Raw genomic sequence first — 20,689 nt, forward strand, 5'->3', positions numbered from 1 at the left:
TTTTATGAATACGATTGAATTGAATTGGACCTAATTTGGCAAATTAATTGAACTCAACCTAATTCGGCAAATTAATTAATTGAACCTAATTCGGCACAAAATTAAAAAAAAACAACAACACAAATCTGTGTCATGACTTCTATATTATTTTGTGTGTCGGTCTATTGGTGAGGAATCATTTAAATGTAGACATGGTTGTTGTATAGAAACACATTAACTTATCACATAAAACAAGACACTGCATCTTTTCTTCTTGAAAAAGAAAGGAATTTATGTTATATTATTTGCTAACATATCTTAGGATACATAAAAAAAAACAACCAAAACTCTGGTGACATTTAAGAAAGATGATATTTTATTAATTTCAGATTCAAAATAAAAGTATTCACACAAACACATATTGAGTAAATAGGCAAGAACAGCTCTTCACCCTTCAAAAAAAACCGAAGAAAACAAAAAGGATTAAAAAAAAAACAAAAAAACAGTTGCATTGCCCACATCCACTTCACTGTTACCGTGGTTACCGGGAAACATCCCATTCATCAAAAAAAAAAGGTAATCATTTATAGAAAAAGGAGGAATAAGCACACATTAACAGAACAGAGCGAAAAACGACTCGCAGTACTGACAGTGGTACTAGAAGTGGTACGACAACTACTTGTTGTAGTACTTAAATGTTGAGCTGGAGGTTCCCTGTTGATGCGCAAATAAACTAAACAGCAGATGTGTTACGAACCTGTAACACGGAGAGAGAAACAGAGAGACAGAGAAAGACACCCCAGAGTCCAAAATAAATCTCTCACTCACCGACCACGGCGATAAATATACATCTGCTTCTTATTTGTCTCCAGCCAATATAATTATATAAATACACCACAGTACTTGTTGAAGTCATAACTAATCTGAAGTACTACACCGGTATGTTGGAGTTCATTTCAGACACTGGTGCCCACTTCCATGCCCTCTTTTTGTACCCACTAAACTGTAACTTGAACTGGATTAAATGCATCAAACTGGAGGTAGAGGTAGATTTTCCTGAGAAGTTGTAAGAGCAAGAGCCTTGTTTTAAATGTGAAGTTAACTCGAAGACACGTGAAGCCCACGTGCACATCACATGCTTCCCTAAAATAATCACATTATTAATCATCGTCATCATTATTGTCACTATATTAATAAATCTGCTCTGAATGTAATCTCTGTGTGCCCGGGTTGCTACAGCATATCAAAGAAAAAAAAAGGTACAATTCATAGCCCTAAAAAGCCATATTCCAGAGATACTCTATTAAATGAATCTTAGTAATACAGGTTAATTCATACAACAATTGTCACAGCAGAAGGCATATCGTCATTACTCATTTTCCTTGCCCACAGTCCCCCTGATGGAGGTAACGTCAGTGGTGAAGTTCAGTCAAAAGCCCCTAAACCCCACATGCACCTTAACCCGTAAAAGTTCCAGCAGGATTTCCATGTCGGCAGCATGTGGGAACAGGAGTCAACTTTCCATGCAAGACACTCTGGGATCTATAAGGTTTTAGGAGGTCCTTTAGCTACAGGTCTTTGTGGGAATCAAAGCAGCAATATTTCAATGTAAAACGCTCGAAAGTTATGACAAAGAGTGAGCAAGCCGACCACAGGAGACTCCGAGGGTTTGTGCTGATTGATTTACTACCTTCCTTTAGTCCTGATATCACACTGCAGGACAAACAAAATGCATTTTGCATTGAGAATGAGATTAAAAATGTAATCTGCTTTTTTATAACACACCGCATACATTTTTTTTTACAAAAAACAGCAGCAACGCTGAAGACAGTGTGAGCAGACGAGTGCCAATCACATGTATAAAAATACAAACATTCTGGGACAGGGTTGTTCAGGTTCTTGAGGAGATTTTATGCAACAAGATGGATTGTTTACCTGGGATTTTTACACGTTGACAAAATTTAAATGGACATCTATCGCTGCAAAATCCTGATACTTGCATGTAAAAAGGCAGGACAGTGGCTGACAATGTAAGGGAAATATAGTCCATGGAAAAACTGACTGATGATGTAAGGACTAAAGCAGGAACGCTGGGAAAAATTAAAAAAAAAACAAAAAAAAAACGGCCGAGTCTTTTTTTCCCGATTTATACAACAGCACGTGAATGCACCAAACAAGCAGACTTTTGAAATCAACCCAAGCATTTAAACTGCAGTACCACACGACTATAATCTAACTTTGACGAATAAAAAAAAGCCAAGAACTGCAGATGCAAAGTCCTGTGTGAGCATGATAAAAACAAAGTGGCTACAGAAACACAGACACATAAAAAGCAGCTGGTAGCATTCAGAAATAAAAATGCCAGTCTGAACCATAACCTGCTAAAGAGTCTTTTCTGTCATAGCAGAGTTAAGACTGATACAGTTTCCACAGCTACAGTGCTCTGATGTTTTTGAATATATGGAGCAACATGCCGGACTATAGCTACAGAGAAACAAGCAAGAGAGAGTGTTTGATTATTTGAGTTTGAGTCTGGTTTCAGTGGAGCATTTAGTGTCCCGAGATGATCTAAAGAGGCTTCGTCGGCTCAACTAGGAAAACACTGAGGAAACACTGGAAGGAAATGAAGATATGAAGACTGAAATGCATTTGTTTTGCAGTTAATGTTCAGACTGCAGTACGTTGAATCGTTGCAGTCTCAGCTCAGACCCTTTTTGCATTTCCATTTAGAAACTGATTGTGCGTCATAACAAAAACCTTCCACTGAGAGGAGCTATTGGCACAGGTTTTGAACCCTCAGCTACACCGATGTCTCTTTTTCCCCTTGCATAACTTAGGTTGATATCTGATTGTCTGTGGTATTACAATCTCTTTCACATAAAAGTCATCAACAACATTTTTGATGAGGGTTTCCTGCATGAACTCAACCTCCAGCAGTCTGCTGCGGCTGAAGTGAAGACAATCTGCCAAAGCTTTATTGGTTCTTGAGGTAGAAACGGGGGTTTGACTGTGGTTGAAGGGATGTTTGGAGGTATACAGTGTTGTCAAAACATCTCCTGATTGTCGCTGCCATGCAATTAAAAACCTTCCCTGAAGATGCTGCTGCGCACGTACTGAAAAGGAGCCAGCGACCGAGAGAGCTGCAGTACCTCCGCTGTTCAAATGCAAATATCTCACGGAGACGGTCGATAGATATATATGATAAACATGGATCCACTGAAGGGGGCAGGTGCTTGAATGTTGCCTCAGGGGCCAAAAGGTCATGGGGTCAACTCTAAAGAAGCAATGTTGATCCTTTAGATCAGTATGGATTGAATTTTGCTTTCTACAGCCGCCCTCCCCCCAAACTAATGCTTTCAGTCACAGCATGTCTCTATTTGATTGTCAGCCATTACCAGCGACTGTGACATCTGCTACTCATGCAGAGAGAGGCATGATGGGCTTTCTCTGTGTCCTCAAACTGACTGAGTAGGAAAAAATGTTTACATCGCAACTGATAAAATTAACAACTCCTTACGTGGAGGAATCCACAAATGTTTTTTTTCATACTGGGTCTTTCTATCTATGGCCAATAAACCTATAAATTAGCATAGCATGCATACATCAATATCACTGTAGAGACTGTTCTGCCCTACGAAGGCAAAACAAAGTGACTACACATTTGGTCAAAATTTAGTTAAGACCAGAACCTGACGTTTTGATTGTACTTAACCAGAGAAACTATAATACTATCAAATGCGTATTTTTTTTTTTTTTTTTTTTTTTAAACAGCATTGAAAATTCATAAGAACTATAAAAGAGTTAAAATACTGCAGCTAGCTGGAGACAGAGCCGTAGCTAAAGCTAATTTAACCACTTTCCCCGTTTCTTGGAATTAAAAATCTCAAGATGACTGTCGCTTAACACATGTAGTCAGGTATAAATATAGTCCAAGGTGTCTATTGTTAGTGCGCATGTGTACACGACTCTCAACACAACTCATATGTCCACAGCGAGGACGCAGCCAGAAGGCACTGCCTGTTTAACATGTTCCCTACAGGTTTCACTGCATAGGCTATATACATTCCTCTGTAACACATCTATACTGTGAGCCTGATCAATAATCAAATGGCGTTGTGAGTGTGGAAATCAGACTGCATAAAAACAGAATGAATGCTATTTAGATTGTAAAAGGCAAAATAGTTGATTGGTCTGCCGGACTGAAGCGACATCTGCAAAACAAACTAGCTCTTCCCCAAATAGCTAAATTCACTGTGGAGACATATGACTGCGACTAACTGCATCTCTTCTCCATCTGTAAAACGACTTCTGCAAATGTTTCTCAGACATAAAAGCGGTTTCATTGGTTGAGTTAAACATTGGTGGTCAGAGCCTGAGAGCTGCTGTTACTGAGGAGCTTTAGAAAATGAAGAAATAGAAGAAAGCTAGTCCTACAGTGTTTTGTTGATTTGCTGCTTTGCCTCGATGTGGTTCAGACTTTGTCTTGTAATAGAGCCACGACAGCAGCAGCTGTTTCAGGTGCACTGGTGGCAAACCTGTGCCACCCTTCGGTCAGTCTGTTGCACTTGTGCCAACTGCAGGTTTTTCTCTTTAATAACCACTCTCCGTGAGTGTTTGAGGTTTTTCCATCTATTATTTTAAACCGCCAAAACAAGCTTCCTTAACACACATCACTAAGTTCTGTGTTTGGTGTTGAGCAGTTGAGCTATAAACTTAGGTCCCATTAAAATAATAACAAATGCCCCAGAAGGCTCAAGATTAATTAAAAAATATTACAGTTGGTGTTGCAGCCACTAGGTGAGTTTCTGTCTGAGTATTAGAAGAGCACTAAGGGTTAGTGAGATGCAATGATTCTCCATTATTATTTGATAGCCTCTGAACTTTGCCTTGGTCCTGTGTAGTGTGTGTGCGTGTTTGTGTATGTCACAGGGCCGTAGCTGGGCGAAGCTGAGGTGCCATTAGAGACATCTGGCCAGTTTTCCTGGCATGTAAAAATGTAAAACCTCAAACACACAAAGAAAACAGCAACTACGAAGCAATTAAGTGCAGCAGTAGCACTCGCTGCCTGTAGGTGGCGACATCAACACATCGATGAGTTTGAGAGTGAGTTAAAAACAGGGCTGCAACTAACGATTACTTTCATTATCATATAATATGCAGATTATTTTCTCGATTCATTGATTAATAGATTGGTCTATTAAATGTCAGGAAATCGTGAAAAATGTCCATCCCAGTTTCTAAATGTTCAAGGCGATGTCTTTAAATGTCTTGTTTTGTCATTCCACAACCCAAAGATATTGAATTTAATGACGTCCAACAGAGAAAGCAAGTAAGGTCCAGAGTTGCGAGGCTGAAAAACAGCATTTTCTGCCATTTCTGACTGAAAAATTACCAATGTTTTAGCGATTAGTTGCCGATTATTTTTCTGTTGATTGGTTAATTGACTAACTCGTGCAGCGCTAGTTACAAACTGGTTTAATTTGCTGCTTCTCACCTAAAACACATTAGTATTTCTGTTTCAAGTTCTGTTAATATTTTGACCAGAATTCCTTTTTCGTTACTACTGAAACACACCGGTTTTCTGTTATACTGACATATAAGTCAACCAATGATATCCTGTCTCTACTTCTAGTTCTGCCTCTGATGAACTTTTAAAATTATTTCCCTGTAAGTACTAAAACAAGTGAGGCTGGAGAGTGGAGAGCATTTAATGATTGTACGCGTCTTTGACTAAGAGTTGTTGGCTGTCCGAGTATAAAGAGTACTTTCAAAACTGACCGGTGTTTATGTAGCAGCTGGTGGTGATTTCCTACCAAGAGGCGAGTCCAGAATCAAAGCGGCGACAGCCATCTGGTGATATTTGACTGCAACAGTAAAAACTGATTAGACGGAGGTACTGCTCGCTCTCTGGTCATCTCATGCTGTGTTAAGGCCTCAGAACAGAACCCACATACAAAGCCTGATTTTCTTCCTAGCGTCAGTAGGAATGAGGCTGCTTTGCATAGGGGGTCGGGGTCGGTGGGAGGAGAGTAACAATCTTTAACAGTCCAGAGAGGTAACACAGGTTAAAGTTCAAAAAGCTAAATGAATGATCTACTTGCAGCAACACGGCTACACATGAATGATATGGTATCTCCACTGCGGTCGATTTAACCTCTTATAAAACTGCAGCGTGTGTGTTCGTACAAACACAGACACGGCGAGCGCTCAGCCGCAGCTATGATTACCTCTGAGATCACATTGTCAAAAGCCCCGATTAAGCAACATCTAAAAACAGTGAGAGGATCCCAAGACATTCTCTGTTATATCCTTGCCCGTGTCAAGGAGACCCGGTCCTTGTCGCAGCTCAGGATAAGAAGTGCTTGGATCCAAATAAGCACTAAGTCATGCAAAACACAAAGCTGAAACAAAAAATAAAAGCATCTGTAATCTATAATACAAAACAAATTGTCAGATGTGAGCTGAGATAACTTCTTCTGAAGCTCACATAGCATCTCCTGACACCTGATTGTCCATGTGAGTGTCTCCACAATGACAAGGATTTAGTGAATAGACAGTTCTTGTGACTTTAAGACAGGAAGCCATAGTTTTCCTGCCTCACTCCTGATCGCTGAAGGGCTTTATCTACAAATACAGGCATGCATCTGACCTTAAGACAATCACTCCACTAGAAGGCCAAGTTAGGTTAGAAAAAAAAAAAAAAGCTGAAAATTGATCTTTCCACATAGAAAGATGTTGAAAAGCATTGCTCTGTCAAGATGTTGTACAAAGCGATGAGCAGATTGGACACCTGAGAACAATCGTGTGTTATTCACATACAATCTGAACCTCAAACAGCAACAGTCGGTGTGGATGCCGCTGAGGCTTGGAAAGTCCAGCGTGTTGAGATGCAGTAAAGGGGAAGAAAAACCCTCAAGAAAGGCTTTAGTTCATTTTCCCACCTGCACACCTGACCTTACTCTGACAAAACAGCCATTTTGAACACTAAGCTTGACAAATGAGATTGGCGCAAATCTGCATTGAACTGGCCTTAGGTCAACAAGCAGGTGAGGAGATAGAAAAGAGCGAGCTGTTCTCAGGAAGAAGAACCACAACAACTGCTTGAATTCATCCGCTACGAAGCATTGTAGCTAAGTAGCTACTACCCAGATGGTAGCGATCAATAATGGATCAAATGTGTGAAAAAAGTGAACCGATATTCTTGCAAATTCTCTTTCAGATTCTTGTTTTAAATTTGTGTTTCATTGGAGAAATCTGTGGCTTTGATATGACGTGTATCAAAATGGGAGCGTACACCTGCACCGGACCAAACAGAGATCCAAAATGGCTGCCATGTAAATAAGGTTTTACACAAAATGAGGTCACAATGGTAAATTGTTATATGCCCTGACGAAACAACATATACCTTTAAAGCTTTTCTGATTAAAAATAGAGAATATTCATATTTTCTTTTTTTTTTATAGAATTCTAAATATATAATTTTTTTTCCTGCAGTGAGAGGATTGTTAAAGATTTAAATGATAAAACACAGTAAAGAGAATAACAATAATGACACTAATGACAATGAAAAGGTAAAATAAAATAAAAAAAATCTCTCCCCTAGAGGATAAAACATTGCTGTCAATCAGTAGCTGTGTTTGTGTGTGTAAACAGTGCATTACCCTTCCTAGTTATTACCTTCTCTTTTGTTCTCCGATAATCTGTACATTTATGCAGAAATAAATAATTCACAGGTTGTGCATACATATTTGTTTAGCATATACTGGCTCTCAGTTGAGATATACTTTCTTTTTTTTTCCGAAATCATTTTGGCTATGAAGAACAAAAGAGGTGAGTTGGTGAGAGAAAACCTGAGATAGTGTACTTCAAGTGATCTGAGTTTCAGTTTGTGTCGTTCTGTACAGTTTATGGTTCTTCTCTTTTTGGCATAGATTATGTAGAAAATGAGGTTGATTTTTGGCTTTACTTAGCGTGGTAATTAAAAAAAAATAAACGGGGAAAGGCTGGGGGTTTGTTAAGACAACGGGTTGCTGGAAGTTGAGGTTGAGGTAGGTGTGTTCTGCTGCTGCTGCTGCTGCTGCTGCTGCTGCTGCTGCTGCTGTGGAGCGACACGACTGCTGACCGTCTTGTTGGAGACGGACGATCCAGGTGCACCGGACAGGGCCGACCCTCCTGCTGCCTGAGCAAAAAGAACGCCTAGACATGAAAAGAACCAAAAAGTTCAGGTTAGAATACAGAGTATGCCTGTTGAGCTTCATCTCAGTTTTAAAATGAAGCCTAAAGAGGACCTATTACAGTGCCTTGCAAAAGTATTGACCCCCATTGGCATTTTTCACCCTCTGAAAAAAGCTCAGTCTACTGTGGTTGGTCAGTGTTTCCAGGTCTTCCGTGTCTAGGCATCTCTGCACCATCATTGCAGCCAGGGAATGACTGTAACGGAGTTTGGCTTGACCTTTCTACCAGGAAAAATCACTATAGTAAAAGCTTTTAAACCAAAATATTCCCAACCAAACATGATCCAGCAGGATTATGATCACAGATCGGGAAGGAATTAACAACTTTAGCAACCAAAATTACATGTTTCCCTGATGCTAGCATGTAGCTACATGTAGCAATCAGTGGCGGCAGCTGGTCTTTCAAACAGGGGAAGCTCACTTTAAGTTTACATCATAAAATTTGCACGGCACTATGTCAGAAGACTGGGAGAATATCCGCATAGGACTGAACTCGAAATGCGACGATGCCGGTGTGTATTTCCAAAGCGCTGTCAATCACAAGGGGTTCAGCCTTTTAGAAAGTTCCTCCAATTATCATCCATACAGCGAGCGTCCTCTCACGCCTACTGCTCCATTAGGTCCCAGGGAAGCTGAGCCTCTCTGGAGGTGACGATTTTGTCGCATTTATCCCATAACCGTCTCGCTTTGCTGCATGAAAAAAACCTGCTCAGCGCTGTCTCATAGGAATGCTTGGAGGCTCCGCGTCCACTGTGCTGACACAAGAATTTATGACAGGGAGGTCACGTTTGAAAACAGGTGATAAACAGCTGACGTTTGAACCTTATCTTAATGTAAATTCAATAGTGCATATTTGACCATTTCTTCTATGAAAATTTAGTGGAAGTTCAGTTTCCCTTGTTGTCTCAGAGCAATTGCCCCTGGCAGCAATGTGCTTAATTAAATATCTGCGGTAACATGCCTGGAGCAGATGACCATATAGAAATATGTCATGAGCTGATGTCAGCTTGTCACAAAAGTGGAAACACTTTACTGTCCTTGTGTCAATAAGCAAGTGAGGAGATAAAAACGATCTGTAGCCGGAGGTTTATGTACTTTTAACTGTCTCTGTTTGAAACTTTATCTTTAATTTGCTTTCTTTCAGTTCGATAAGATAAATTTATTGCTCTTCTCTTCTCCTATCTTGGCTACAATGTCTGGGCAGTAAGAGGACGATGTTCAGAGATATTTAAGTGCAAAAATCAACCTGAAACTATAAAAGTGAGTGAGACAAGAATAGGAGTTTAAAAGTGATCCCAAACTGAGACTACTTCCTTGCTGGTATAAAACCGGGCAGACTCTAGAGATGCACCTGGCTGTTGTACACCAAGAAGTAGTCACATCACCTCTCTCCCCCTAAAACCACAAACTGTTCTCTTCAAGGCTAAAAAGAAACAAGGCTGGCTGCACCCCCCGTCACCAGTCTTAATGGTGAGCTAAGCTAATCCAGGTTCAACTGTTGCTCCATGTTTAACACACAGACACAAGTGTCGATCTTCTCACTCAGTCTCGGAAAGACATGAAATAGTGATAAAATGATGTGAGAATAACCGAGAGTTCCTATTATATTTAGTTGAATACATATTTACTGAGAATAAAGGAAGTGGTAAGCTGATCTTCCTGTGCTGCGTGACAGTGATACTCACCAGTATACATTACTCCATTGAGCTCCACTGACATGCTGATGCTGCTTGTGCCGTTGGTTGTGAGGTTCAGGGCCGAGTCCTGCCTGCCCTCTGTGAGGAAGACAAACCACAAAGTAGAGCTGTGTTAACAAAACTGTGGTTTTATTCAGTATACAGACTACAATGTGACTTTGTGACATCGAGTTGACTTCCCTCAGTGATCTGGAAACCAAAAGGGCAACTCAAGAGCTTGAATTTGCAGAAAACCTCCAAATGCACATTTCTCTGAAATCACCTGTATTATCAGTACTGAGAAACAGTTTGCGTGTTGTATCAGACAGATAGCAACCAAGATATACTTTGCTATAAGATCAAAGAGTCAGAAGGGAAAGTGGCAGAAGGGAATCCCCCGCTCAGACAAACACACACACATGTACTGTATGTTTGCACACTGCATCTATAAGCTAAACAGGTCAACCTATAGACCTGCTGTGGGTTACTTCCTCACTGTTGGGTGCTGTGGTTTGAGGTGAGATGACAGGAATGTCTTGAGACACTGTCAGGAAGAGGGAGAGTGTGTGAAATCCAGCTCGTGTAAATTCTGGGGTAAAACAATGAAATGTAAAATAGTGATGCCTACAGCAGATGTGATGTGGTAATACTGATATGCACTTTTTTATTTGTGGAGATTCTTATAATCTTTTGAGTCAGTGACAGATTATTTCGTGGAAGAATTTCCTCAGCTCACAGGAAACATCATGTCTGACTGGTTTTTTAGTTTCGCATATATCAGAAACAACGCTGTGCGTTCACTACCTTGGTTATTGATGCGGATGTTCATGGGTATCTGAGCGGTCATGGCCAGCAGGTTGTGTTGCAGCGCTCTCTGCAGCAGTCGTTGGTGCTCCTCGGCCGGCAACGCCATTTTCTTCTCTGGTGGCTCGCCGGCCTCCAGTTTGTCCCTCAGCTGCTCCAGAGCCGCCACCTGAGCCGCCATGGCTGCCTGAGCTGCTGCTGCCTGCACAGCAGCCACCGAATGCCCAGCCAGAGCTCCCGCTGGCAGACGAGCCACACCGAGCCCCGGCAGCGTCTGGCCTCCCTCCTCTTCTGGCCAGAAAGAGGAAGACATTTAGCTCAGATACAGCTGATTAAGATCTGTTAACTTAACTATAGCAACAACAGAGACGACAGCAAATGAATTTCTATTAAACGTACAGGATAAAGATTTGAGCATCCTACGCAAAAATACTAATCACCATCTCTGCTCTCTGGGAGTAAATATACTGTTTTAAAACTCAAAGTTTGGTAACGTCCTGACTTCTGACTTCACAGACGAACTATCTCCAGTCATGTAAAGGACTGATATATTTATTTGTTAATGATACAGGCAGGTTGTAATAATTTAAAGCACATTTTTTATCACAATTTTTAGCAATGTAAAAAAAAAAAGGGAGGACAAAATGAAAGTCTAGAGTCAGTTATTCAATGTTCTGACCACTCAAAATGACCGCTTTGATGCTTCCATGTCTTCTAACATCGACTCTATGTGATGTGCGCGCAGCATGATACACAAATCTCACCTTTCTTGATCTTCTGGATGGTGGTCAGCGAGGCCCCGTTGGTGCCCACTGTCAGGCCCACGCTGGCTGAGGGGAGCTTCGGCGAGGAGAGCATGGTGGGCGTCCCATTGGGCGAGTAGGTGAAGAGGGAGCTGCCAAAGCTCTGTCGTCGGCCCTCCCGCCGATTGCTGTCGATGGCTGCCTGGAGCTCGTTAGGGTTGCTCAGTGCCCTCTTATCACATTCGTATGGGTACAAGTACTTCATGTATCTGAGAGGATTACAATGTATTTAGGTTTTATTATAGGCCTGTTGGCACAGGGATGTTTTGAGCTTTAGCACCCTGCTGCTGCCAATTATTCCTAAAACTTCAATACAAAAACTTACCATTAAACCATTAATCAACTTAGTAAAAGGAGTATTCTGTGGATTTTACACATCAAAATTAGTAAATGTTAGTTGTTGTACCCACATGGTTCAATGCACTGTTTGTGGGTCGCTTTGAAGAAGATAGAAGCGTATGCTGAATAATGTAGTGCAATGTCATCAAGATTATCTCAGACTGTGCTTAAAGATGACACATTTTTTTAACAGAGATCAGAGTTGTAACAGAGTTTGACAGACTTTAACATTTACCAGGCAGGGAGGATCTAATGAAGATGCTATCGAGATACATTGTGGGAAGTGTAGGAGCTATTGTTTTTGAGTTTCACTCATGCTAGGGACAAGAAGTCCAGATATCATGGCCTCTGCCTCACACAAGCTTTCAAACTATATGAAAGTACAATACTAAATTGCTGTAGTTCCCCTTTAACACCTACTTAGCATTCCAAGTAGATCACTGGCAACAGTGAAACATGCCGGCTCTCGATCATACAAGATTTCAAGTGACGGACAAAAACTTGAAGCAATAGGAAAATTGAATAATGGCACAAAATTCTTGAAAATTCAGGTCTCATTCTCCCAAAAAGGATCTACGGTGCAGCTAATTAGGAGCGAGAACATGCTGCAATCTGAACCAACTACAGGAAGTGACTTCAAACACAAGGGTTAATTGGTCAAACGAAATGGTTGTTGACATCTGATAGCCAGCAGCACCACATGCTTGATCCTGCTGAGCAGAACAAACGGATTATGGGTATGAGGGCTGCGGCCGACTTAAGTTATAGAAATTCAAATCAGTTGTGTTATTGATTTCTATTCGGAGCAATAACAGTAATCCGAGCTGTCCACTAAAATAGCTACTTGCCAGTTTGGTTGACAGGCCCCTGTGGCTTGTAGCTTACAGTGAGAATCCAAACAAACCAAACACACGTGTAACTGAGTGACCGACTAAAGGAAAAACACAGGAGGAGGTGTGATCACACCCCTGTGTGTGTGTGTGTGTGTGTGTGTGTGTGTGTGTGTGTGTGTGTGTGTGTGTGTGTGTGTGTGTGTACTGACTGTGTGCGGAGGGTGAAGGCTGCACTGGTGATTGAGGTAGGCAGGTTGAGTCCCTTGGTGATCTCCCTCCATAGTTTCTTGTTGATGACCTCCACCAGGCCGCCCTTCTCTGTCACCAGCCTGTAGAGCATGTACAGATCCAGGACCTGCTTGGCCATGATGGGAATACGATTCACTGGGGTTCCTGTAAAAACACACACACACACACACACACACACACACACACACACACATACACAGAGGGGAAAGGTCAACACAGAGATAAAAAACACTGTCATGACAGGAGGCTTCCTTTCATGTCGACAGAGACATGCTTGCTGGGGTCTGACACATGTTTGAAAAGAGCCTAAAGCTGTTCAGGAGTTAGAATGAAGGTGTTGAGGTATGATGATTGTTTACTCACCACCCTGCACCCTACATGTTTGACATTTGCTTCACCTATTTTTATCCTTCAATGCACAATTAGACTTGAGGATGTTTGGATTTTCGTTTTTAAGTTTGAAAACGCACACAGCAAGGTTACGTCACTTAATAATTGTGATGGATCTTTTTATTTTGACCATTTGGAATTCAAGAGACACAAACATTTAAACATTTAGGGCATTAACATAAAGAACGCAAACTAGTATTTGTCTAACATTACTCATCCTGACAAAGCTGTTTTCATGTCTTCAAATGACACAAGTGTGAGTTAATGACAAAACAAGCATTAGACAAAATGCCTTGGGACAAGCCCTAATCAATTACCTCCAATTCTGTATTTATCTGTGTCAAAAGTCCTTTCCCCAGCAAGAAAAAGGCAAAGCCTTCAATAATCTTATCAAATTATACTCATTTAAACACAGAGTGGTCCCAAACAGAATCATCAGGCCCACGCTTCACATTAAATATGATCAATCCTAGATCTCCATATTAAGAGACGATGCCTCAGTTGTCGTTACGCCCTGCAGATGGCACTCTCACATTCTCAGACGGGGCTTGGCAGATCCGCCCGTAGCCAGTGGCTCTGACACTGTAAACATTTAGTACTGGTTTTTCAGTTGTGAGCACATGTCAGATGTCTCTCGTGTCAATCGTCAGCCCACTGATCTGATTATATCAGCCATGAATCATCTTGTCAAATTAACAAGACTGCTGAAAAAGATCTGAAATAAGCCGCTGGGCATGTGTGCACCGGATACATACAAATAAAATATTGCACAATCCTAAATGCTCCTAAGTATGAAGATGAGTTCTTCAGATGAAGAGAAATGGAATTTTTTTATTTGGCTCTGTTTGCAGTTTTGTGTGTTTGCATGCTGTGTGTGTCACCGGTATGAAGATCCTACATGATGGATGAGTCAGAGTGTGTGTGTGTGTGCAGGGCCATGTGGATAAGCAGCAGGATGGGAAGGTAAACCAATCCACTCCCAGGCATTGATACGATGTGTTCCTTCTCCTTATAGCCTGGGAACGACGAGGGGCTGCGCAACTATAAAGCAATCATCTCCGAACTGAATAAAGACCCCACCCATGTGAGTGAAAGATGAGTAGACGGTGCTGTGTCATATGTCACAGAGTCAACTATTAAGAGTCTCTGTGTGACGCTGGCTGGAGATAAAGCCAGGTGATATAATATGGACAGATAAGCGACTGAATGGATGTAGGTGTACTTTAATGAGCGGTACAGTGCACAAACACAGACAGGGACATACCTCTTTTTTGCATGAAGCTGAAGAGGTCATCCAGAAACTCTTTTCTCTTTGGGTCTCTATCCAGTTCATACAGCTGTAGAGAGGAAGACAGGAGACACATGAAGCAACAACTTATGATTTTATAAGAGATACAACAAATGTTTGACATCCAACATAACAATACCAAAGAAGAAGAGCAGGGTGTTCAGCTGAATATGTATATGACAGTCTCATCACTTTTACAGAAACCAGCCAGTTGCCCTCTGATCATAAGAAGAAATGACAGAAAGAGAAACTTAAAGTCTGGCTTGATCAGAACCTGATGTGGGCCCAGCTGCTGGCGGGGCCCCGGGCTCTGGAAAAGTTCGGTGAAAGTTAGCGGTAAAAGTGGGGCACCGACTCGGGGGAGTACAGTGAGGCCATTGAAGCCTGTGGTTGTTTTTCCAGTTTGCCAGTTTGACAGTGAAATATCTTGTTGGGGCTCTCCCTGTGTATGTGCCACACACTTGATGCTGACTGTTACCTATTCATAGATGAGGAAGCGGCTTCAGTATCACACTCCAGGGGTTCACAGTTCAATCCACAACCACATATCACACAGTATCTACGTGAGGTCATAGAGTTTCATAATCTGTTATTGAAAAGGGCAGGTCGTGAAACACAGGCAGTGTATTGTTACTACACAGACAACAGCCCGCAGCGAGCAGGCAGAGCCTTTTCATATATCATCACAAGAAAGCATTAACGTCACAGTACGTAACTAACCATCACATACTATAGCTGATTCCCTTAATGCTGAACATTCTCTGGTCCCAGCCTCTCAATATTGTGAGAGTTTGCGGCTTTGTTTTGTCTTGTGACATTAAGTTGAACATTTTGGGGTTTCGGGTTGTTGGTCGGATGAAACAAGCAACTTAAAGATGTCACTTTGGCCTTTAGCAGAGAAAATGAGATGGACATTTTTCACTGTTTTCTGATGAAAGTTCTATATACCAATGACCAGCAACGGGACAAGATTTTGGTATCAATAGCGTTCTGGATTCCATCTGTAGTCCAAGTAGTTTCACTTATCACGTTTGAGCTGCAGGTAAATAGTCTGTGCGGACAAAATGCAATCTCGGAACCTGTCGGCTATCGTCTGATGATGATGTCGTTTTGTTTTTATTTATCTGCTTGCATATGCAAATATCTGTTTACAGAGATAAACTGAAATGGCCAGCGCAGGGAGGAGGAGGTCTAAGCCGGATATTCACTTGCTACACCGGATCAGCCTGTAATATTGGCTGTTACCCCCAGAGGCTGATTATTTCCTCCATTTATTTATTCCTTCTACAAAAAAAGTGAAAAAATGGCCATCACAATTTCCCAAAGCCTGAAGTAACGTCTTCAAATAGTTTGTTTTGTCAGACCAACATTCCACAACAGAAAAATATTCAATGTTCTATCATACAAATACAGAGAGAAGCAGAAAATCTTCACACAGGAGAATGTGGAACTGTAGAACATTTGACATTTCTGTTAAAAAAGGACTAAAATCAAACATCTGCTAAAACCCAAACACGGAGTCTACTGCATGCTCATTTGAGTGAAAACAAATTCCAACTAGCTTGCTTACCACTGAACTACTCTGCCACCACATCATCAAGTGAAGGTGAATAAAACACCAAACTGCAGCCACTCACTAAAGGATTTCTACGTTTGCTTTAAAGGACCCGGCCAGAGAAAGTGAAAATGAAAGGCTTGTATGATTGGTGACAGTAGAGGCCCCTTACCACGAACAGACTGCCCCTCATTGTGGCATTCAGCCCTCATTAGTGACACCAAGCTGCCCATGAGATCTTATAATCTAGCGGGCAGGGGGAACAGAGGGGTGGGGACTGCAGAGGGTTGAGGTGGGGGATGCCGGCTAATGTACAGGCCTGCTGGAGGCAAGGGGGAGTTTTAATTACAGGATGCATGCATTTTGTGAAGTGCGGCACCGTAAATCTTGGAAATTACCCCCCAACTCCCATCCCCCCATGTTCCTTTAATTGTTCTCCACCCCCCTTTCGTTCTTTCTCTCTCTCTGTCCTGATCACACAAACAAATATTTCCCTGGCATAGTGGGAGCGCTGTCACATGGAAACAAGCAGCTAACGGTCAGATCCCAGGCTTCACTGCAGATGTTGCACCACGGCATGAACAAAAAAAAAAAATGCAGTTCAACTACTTTTCCGACCATAACAACAGCAACACTACGCACATCTGAATGAATTATTAAAGCTGGAGGTTTTCATGTTATGTTTGCTCGTTTGAAAACACGTAACTGCAGCGTAACAGTGCTGAAATGTGTCGACTGGTTTCACTGTTTCCCAGCCAACTGATGGAGCCGATGAGGACAGTGAAGTGTGAACAGTGTTAACACGCTCACAGTATCCCTCTCACTGACGCGTATCCAGTTTCAAGTCTCATTCAGTATTTGCTGTTAACACGGACATGGACACGGTATCCTGTTTCTAATATTTAATTTTACGTTTGAAGGTTCACCTCCAAAAACTGCTATAAATGTCGGTATTTGGGATACAGAGATGCCATTCCCTGGTGATATGCACCTCACTTCAGCACATAGACGCATTTTTATATTTTGCCCAGGCTTGCCCAATCTATATGATGTTTAGATGTACTGCAATTATCTTTAAAGGGAGTGTTGGAGATAAAATAATGAAACGGAATGGCATTCAGCTTGTGGTGCTCAAAGTGCCTCACAAATACATTTGAAAAACTCGACAGCAATGTCTCTTTCCAGAAATCATGACCCGGTTACTCATGATAATCCACACACCTTGTTGTGAGGGGCTTCACGTAGGAACTATTTTTTTTCTACCGAACTACAGCCACCAACCGATTCACCGTTAAGAGGGAAGCGTACATCGACTGCTACCTGAAATTGCTCACAACAAGGCACTTGTAGCACCACAAGTCGAGTGTCATCTAGTTCTATTACGTTTGAGAAAAGGCAGACATCTCCACAGCCACTATCTCCAACAATCCGAAACTCACACCCAAAAAAATCTAGACTGATAAATAGCTCTACAGGTAAGAGAGAAAAAAAAAATTTTTGATTTTGGGGTGAACTGTCCCTTTAAGTAATACAATTAACACCTGAAATGGGAAATTGCCTCTTAAATATCATTTTCTAATCACCTTCCCTAATTTACACACCTGTATCGATTCACGACTGATTTGCAATTTCACACATACTGCAATTAAACTGCTGAATGTCGCATGCTCTGGCATCTCAATCTGCTCATGTCTACATGTGTAATGACGACAGCTTGAAGCAAAGTAATTGTGACAACATCTGCCAGAAGGTAAACCACGTTAGCACCACGACATACTGGTTGGGTATGTGGAAGTAAACTCATGCTGTAACATGCTTTAGAGGCTCAAGTGTGCTCTGTAGTGAAACCAGTTTCATCCCAATATTGTTTCATTTAGAGCGGAGTTTCATGTAACATAGACACTGACACAAACTGACATCTTGATGAAACTCCATTATGTAAAAGAACAGGTGGGAAATAACAGGATATGTGCTTTCAAAGGAAGGAAAGTTAAAAGAAAAAAGAAAAAAGCAGGGTTTGTCCAGTCGCCGCAAATGTACACATCACTCTTCCTACAGTACGTTCACTATAAAACATGTTAATCTGCGGCTCAGACAGAAGCTGCTAATGGACTAGCTGCTTTATGGAGAGCTATACAGTTGCTGCTATGAGTCAGGGGTTTGGAGGCTGCACAGGTGACATCATCAGAGTGGGATACCTGGTCGACTGAAGCCAGCCAATCAGGATCCTGTCCAACCGGCACGACCGCTGCCACCCCTCATTAAATCTTTTCTGTCTGTGTGTCTTTTTTTCCTCTGTGGATCTGTCTCCTCTGCGTGTTTTTACTTTCTGTCTTTCAAACTCTTCGACTGTTTTCCCAGTCTCATCATCTGTCCCTCAAATTCAATCAGCTTCTGTTCGTCTCTTCACTCTCTGAGCTCCACGTATCTAACCCTAATGTACGTTATAACTCCCCTGCTGCCACCACACACACACACACACACACACACACACACAACCTTTATCATGCCGAGGTGGGTGTGGGTGCTGTATGCTTATAGGTTTTCATGTCTATAGTATGTGCACAGGGGCAGGGGCCCCTGCAGGAATAAAGCTCTGCTATTCAGATAAACGAAAGAAACAAGATAAACGACTAGAAACTGGGCCAACTGGTAACGCTGGGAGCCAGTTAACGCCCCTTCACTAAATCCACCGCAACAACAAAAAAAAAAGCCCATTAAAACAACAGAGCTGAAAAGAAGACTTCAAAAATGCAGGATTTTTTCAGTAACTTTCTCCACACTTTAAAACCACTAATGCGGCCATGATAACAGATTCTACAGATCATGTGTTGTAGCAAACTTAACGGTGACAAACAAATGGTGACAGTGAACCAAATGCTGTCTGATGAGCTGCTGAAGTGACAAGACGTCAGACTTCACAGCCACATTTGAACAAGTGTTTAGTGTTTGACTGTTGTCTGATAGTTTCCCATCCTGGCTGTGTATGTAGGTCAGCGACAGCCTCCCTGCAGATAAATTATAAACAGACCAGAAAACAAAGTGGTTTTATACTGCAAATAATCAGTAACCAAAGAGCAGCCTGTTGCTACAGCTCTGCAGCCATCAAAGGGATGGTGGTAGATGATACTGTAAAAGAGGAGGGGGGGTCCAACGTGTGTGTGAGGGGGGGAGGGGTTCACTTCGCCTTTAATGCAAATGGCAGTTAGCGAGCCAGCAGCACACAAGTGTCACATAGCACATAATAGATGCTTTGCAACTGAAAACCAAAACTGAGAGGAGAGCGGGGTATCGTCTACATGCTCCTTTACACCTGCCAATCACCTTGAGGTGAGGGCTGACACACACAAACATGTACACGCAAACACACTCAGGGTCAAAATTTACAGAGAAAGGTTATGATAGAAACTCAGCTTCCCCCCTTTCATTCACTTATTCTTTTAAATGTTTGACCAAAATTCTGTTGCTTTGAAAGTAATTTTTCAGGTAAGACGGGCTTCTCAGAGGAAGTGCGATGCGCGCAGAGCACGCTAACGCACATACATGCAGTGGGTTACACGCTGATCGTCATACAGACTGAGAGAGTGAGAGAGTGAGCAGTAAAGGCTGTAATCACAAATTTCAACATGTTAACATGTGTGAATTCTCAGAACCACACAGCACTGTTACAGAGCAAACCGTAAAACTACAGTGATAGTGTTTATGCAAACTAAGCCCTTTACGCAAGTATCAGCAATAATATATCATTTCGATATCACGAGCATCAGCTGCATTTTGATTTCTTTGGCTCAGTTCCAGTGGTTGTCTGTGCAGAAGTCTGAGATAATATGAGGGTTCAACTCCTTCTTTAATATAGTTAATAATGCCTATTTTTTTTTAAAATTTCCAATACAGAAATAAGTGGCTCTGTTTGGTTGCAGGCAGCTACAGAACAGACTCAAGATGCTAGTTTTATTTAGGCCTGCTTGAGTACAACAAAAATCATACACATGATTATTTGGTGAACATTGAGATGATGATGACTCAATAGACTGTGGAGACATCATGCATTTAGAAAAAAAAACTATGATTAAAAAATATATAATTCAGCTAAAATACAGGCTGGAGGTGAACTAAACTTGCCACAGCCTGTCTGAGACTGACTCTGGGCTTTTAGGGAGGGGCAACAGAGCACCACTGCTAAGGAAAGAGGTGCGCTGGATTTATAGCACAAGACAAAACAAGAGCATTATTGTGAAATGGAATGCGGCACAATCACCGTTTTATCTCGGTTATCTTGTTTCATAATCGTGGGAAAAAAGTGTGATTGAAAATACAATTTAATTCAATTAAATTCATCTTTTATCAAGGTGGAGAGTGATAACCCTGAGGTGCGTTTAATCCTCCCCTTTACACACTATGTGTTTTATTTAATGGGCGCCTCTGTGTGTGTCTGTGGTTATACACAGCAGAAACCAAGTATTCACTGAGACCAAATCCCTTTAACCCAATAGCTATGGACCAGTTTCACAACTTTATATTATTCCAAGTACTTGAGTT

General features: G+C 41.6%; 1 protein-coding gene across 2 annotated transcripts in view; it reads right to left on the reverse strand.

The window, feature by feature from the left end:
• Positions 1-333: 333 nt before the first annotated feature.
• Positions 334-20,689, reverse strand: part of arid3a (AT rich interactive domain 3A (BRIGHT-like)) — a 55,701-nt gene continuing 35,345 nt past the window's right edge. Inside the window, exons 4-9 of one of the 2 annotated variants that reach the window (XM_050054444.1) lie at positions 14,572-14,644; positions 12,878-13,061; positions 11,458-11,705; positions 10,694-10,981; positions 9,899-9,988; positions 334-8,175 (exon numbers count right to left, since the gene is read on the reverse strand). In XM_050054444.1, the coding sequence (XP_049910401.1) occupies positions 7,994-8,175; positions 9,899-9,988; positions 10,694-10,981; positions 11,458-11,705; positions 12,878-13,061; positions 14,572-14,644 (1,065 nt within the window). In that variant the 3' untranslated portion in view covers positions 334-7,993. Of the gene's footprint in view, positions 8,176-9,898; positions 9,989-10,693; positions 10,985-11,457; positions 11,706-12,877; positions 13,062-14,571; positions 14,645-20,689 lie in introns of both variants that reach the window. The other variant, XM_050054443.1, reaches the window with a different exon arrangement.

The sequence above is a fragment of the Epinephelus moara genome, chromosome 10 (genome assembly GCF_006386435.1).
Source record: "Epinephelus moara isolate mb chromosome 10, YSFRI_EMoa_1.0, whole genome shotgun sequence".
In the NCBI taxonomy this organism is placed as follows: Eukaryota; Metazoa; Chordata; class Actinopteri; order Perciformes; family Serranidae; genus Epinephelus; species Epinephelus moara.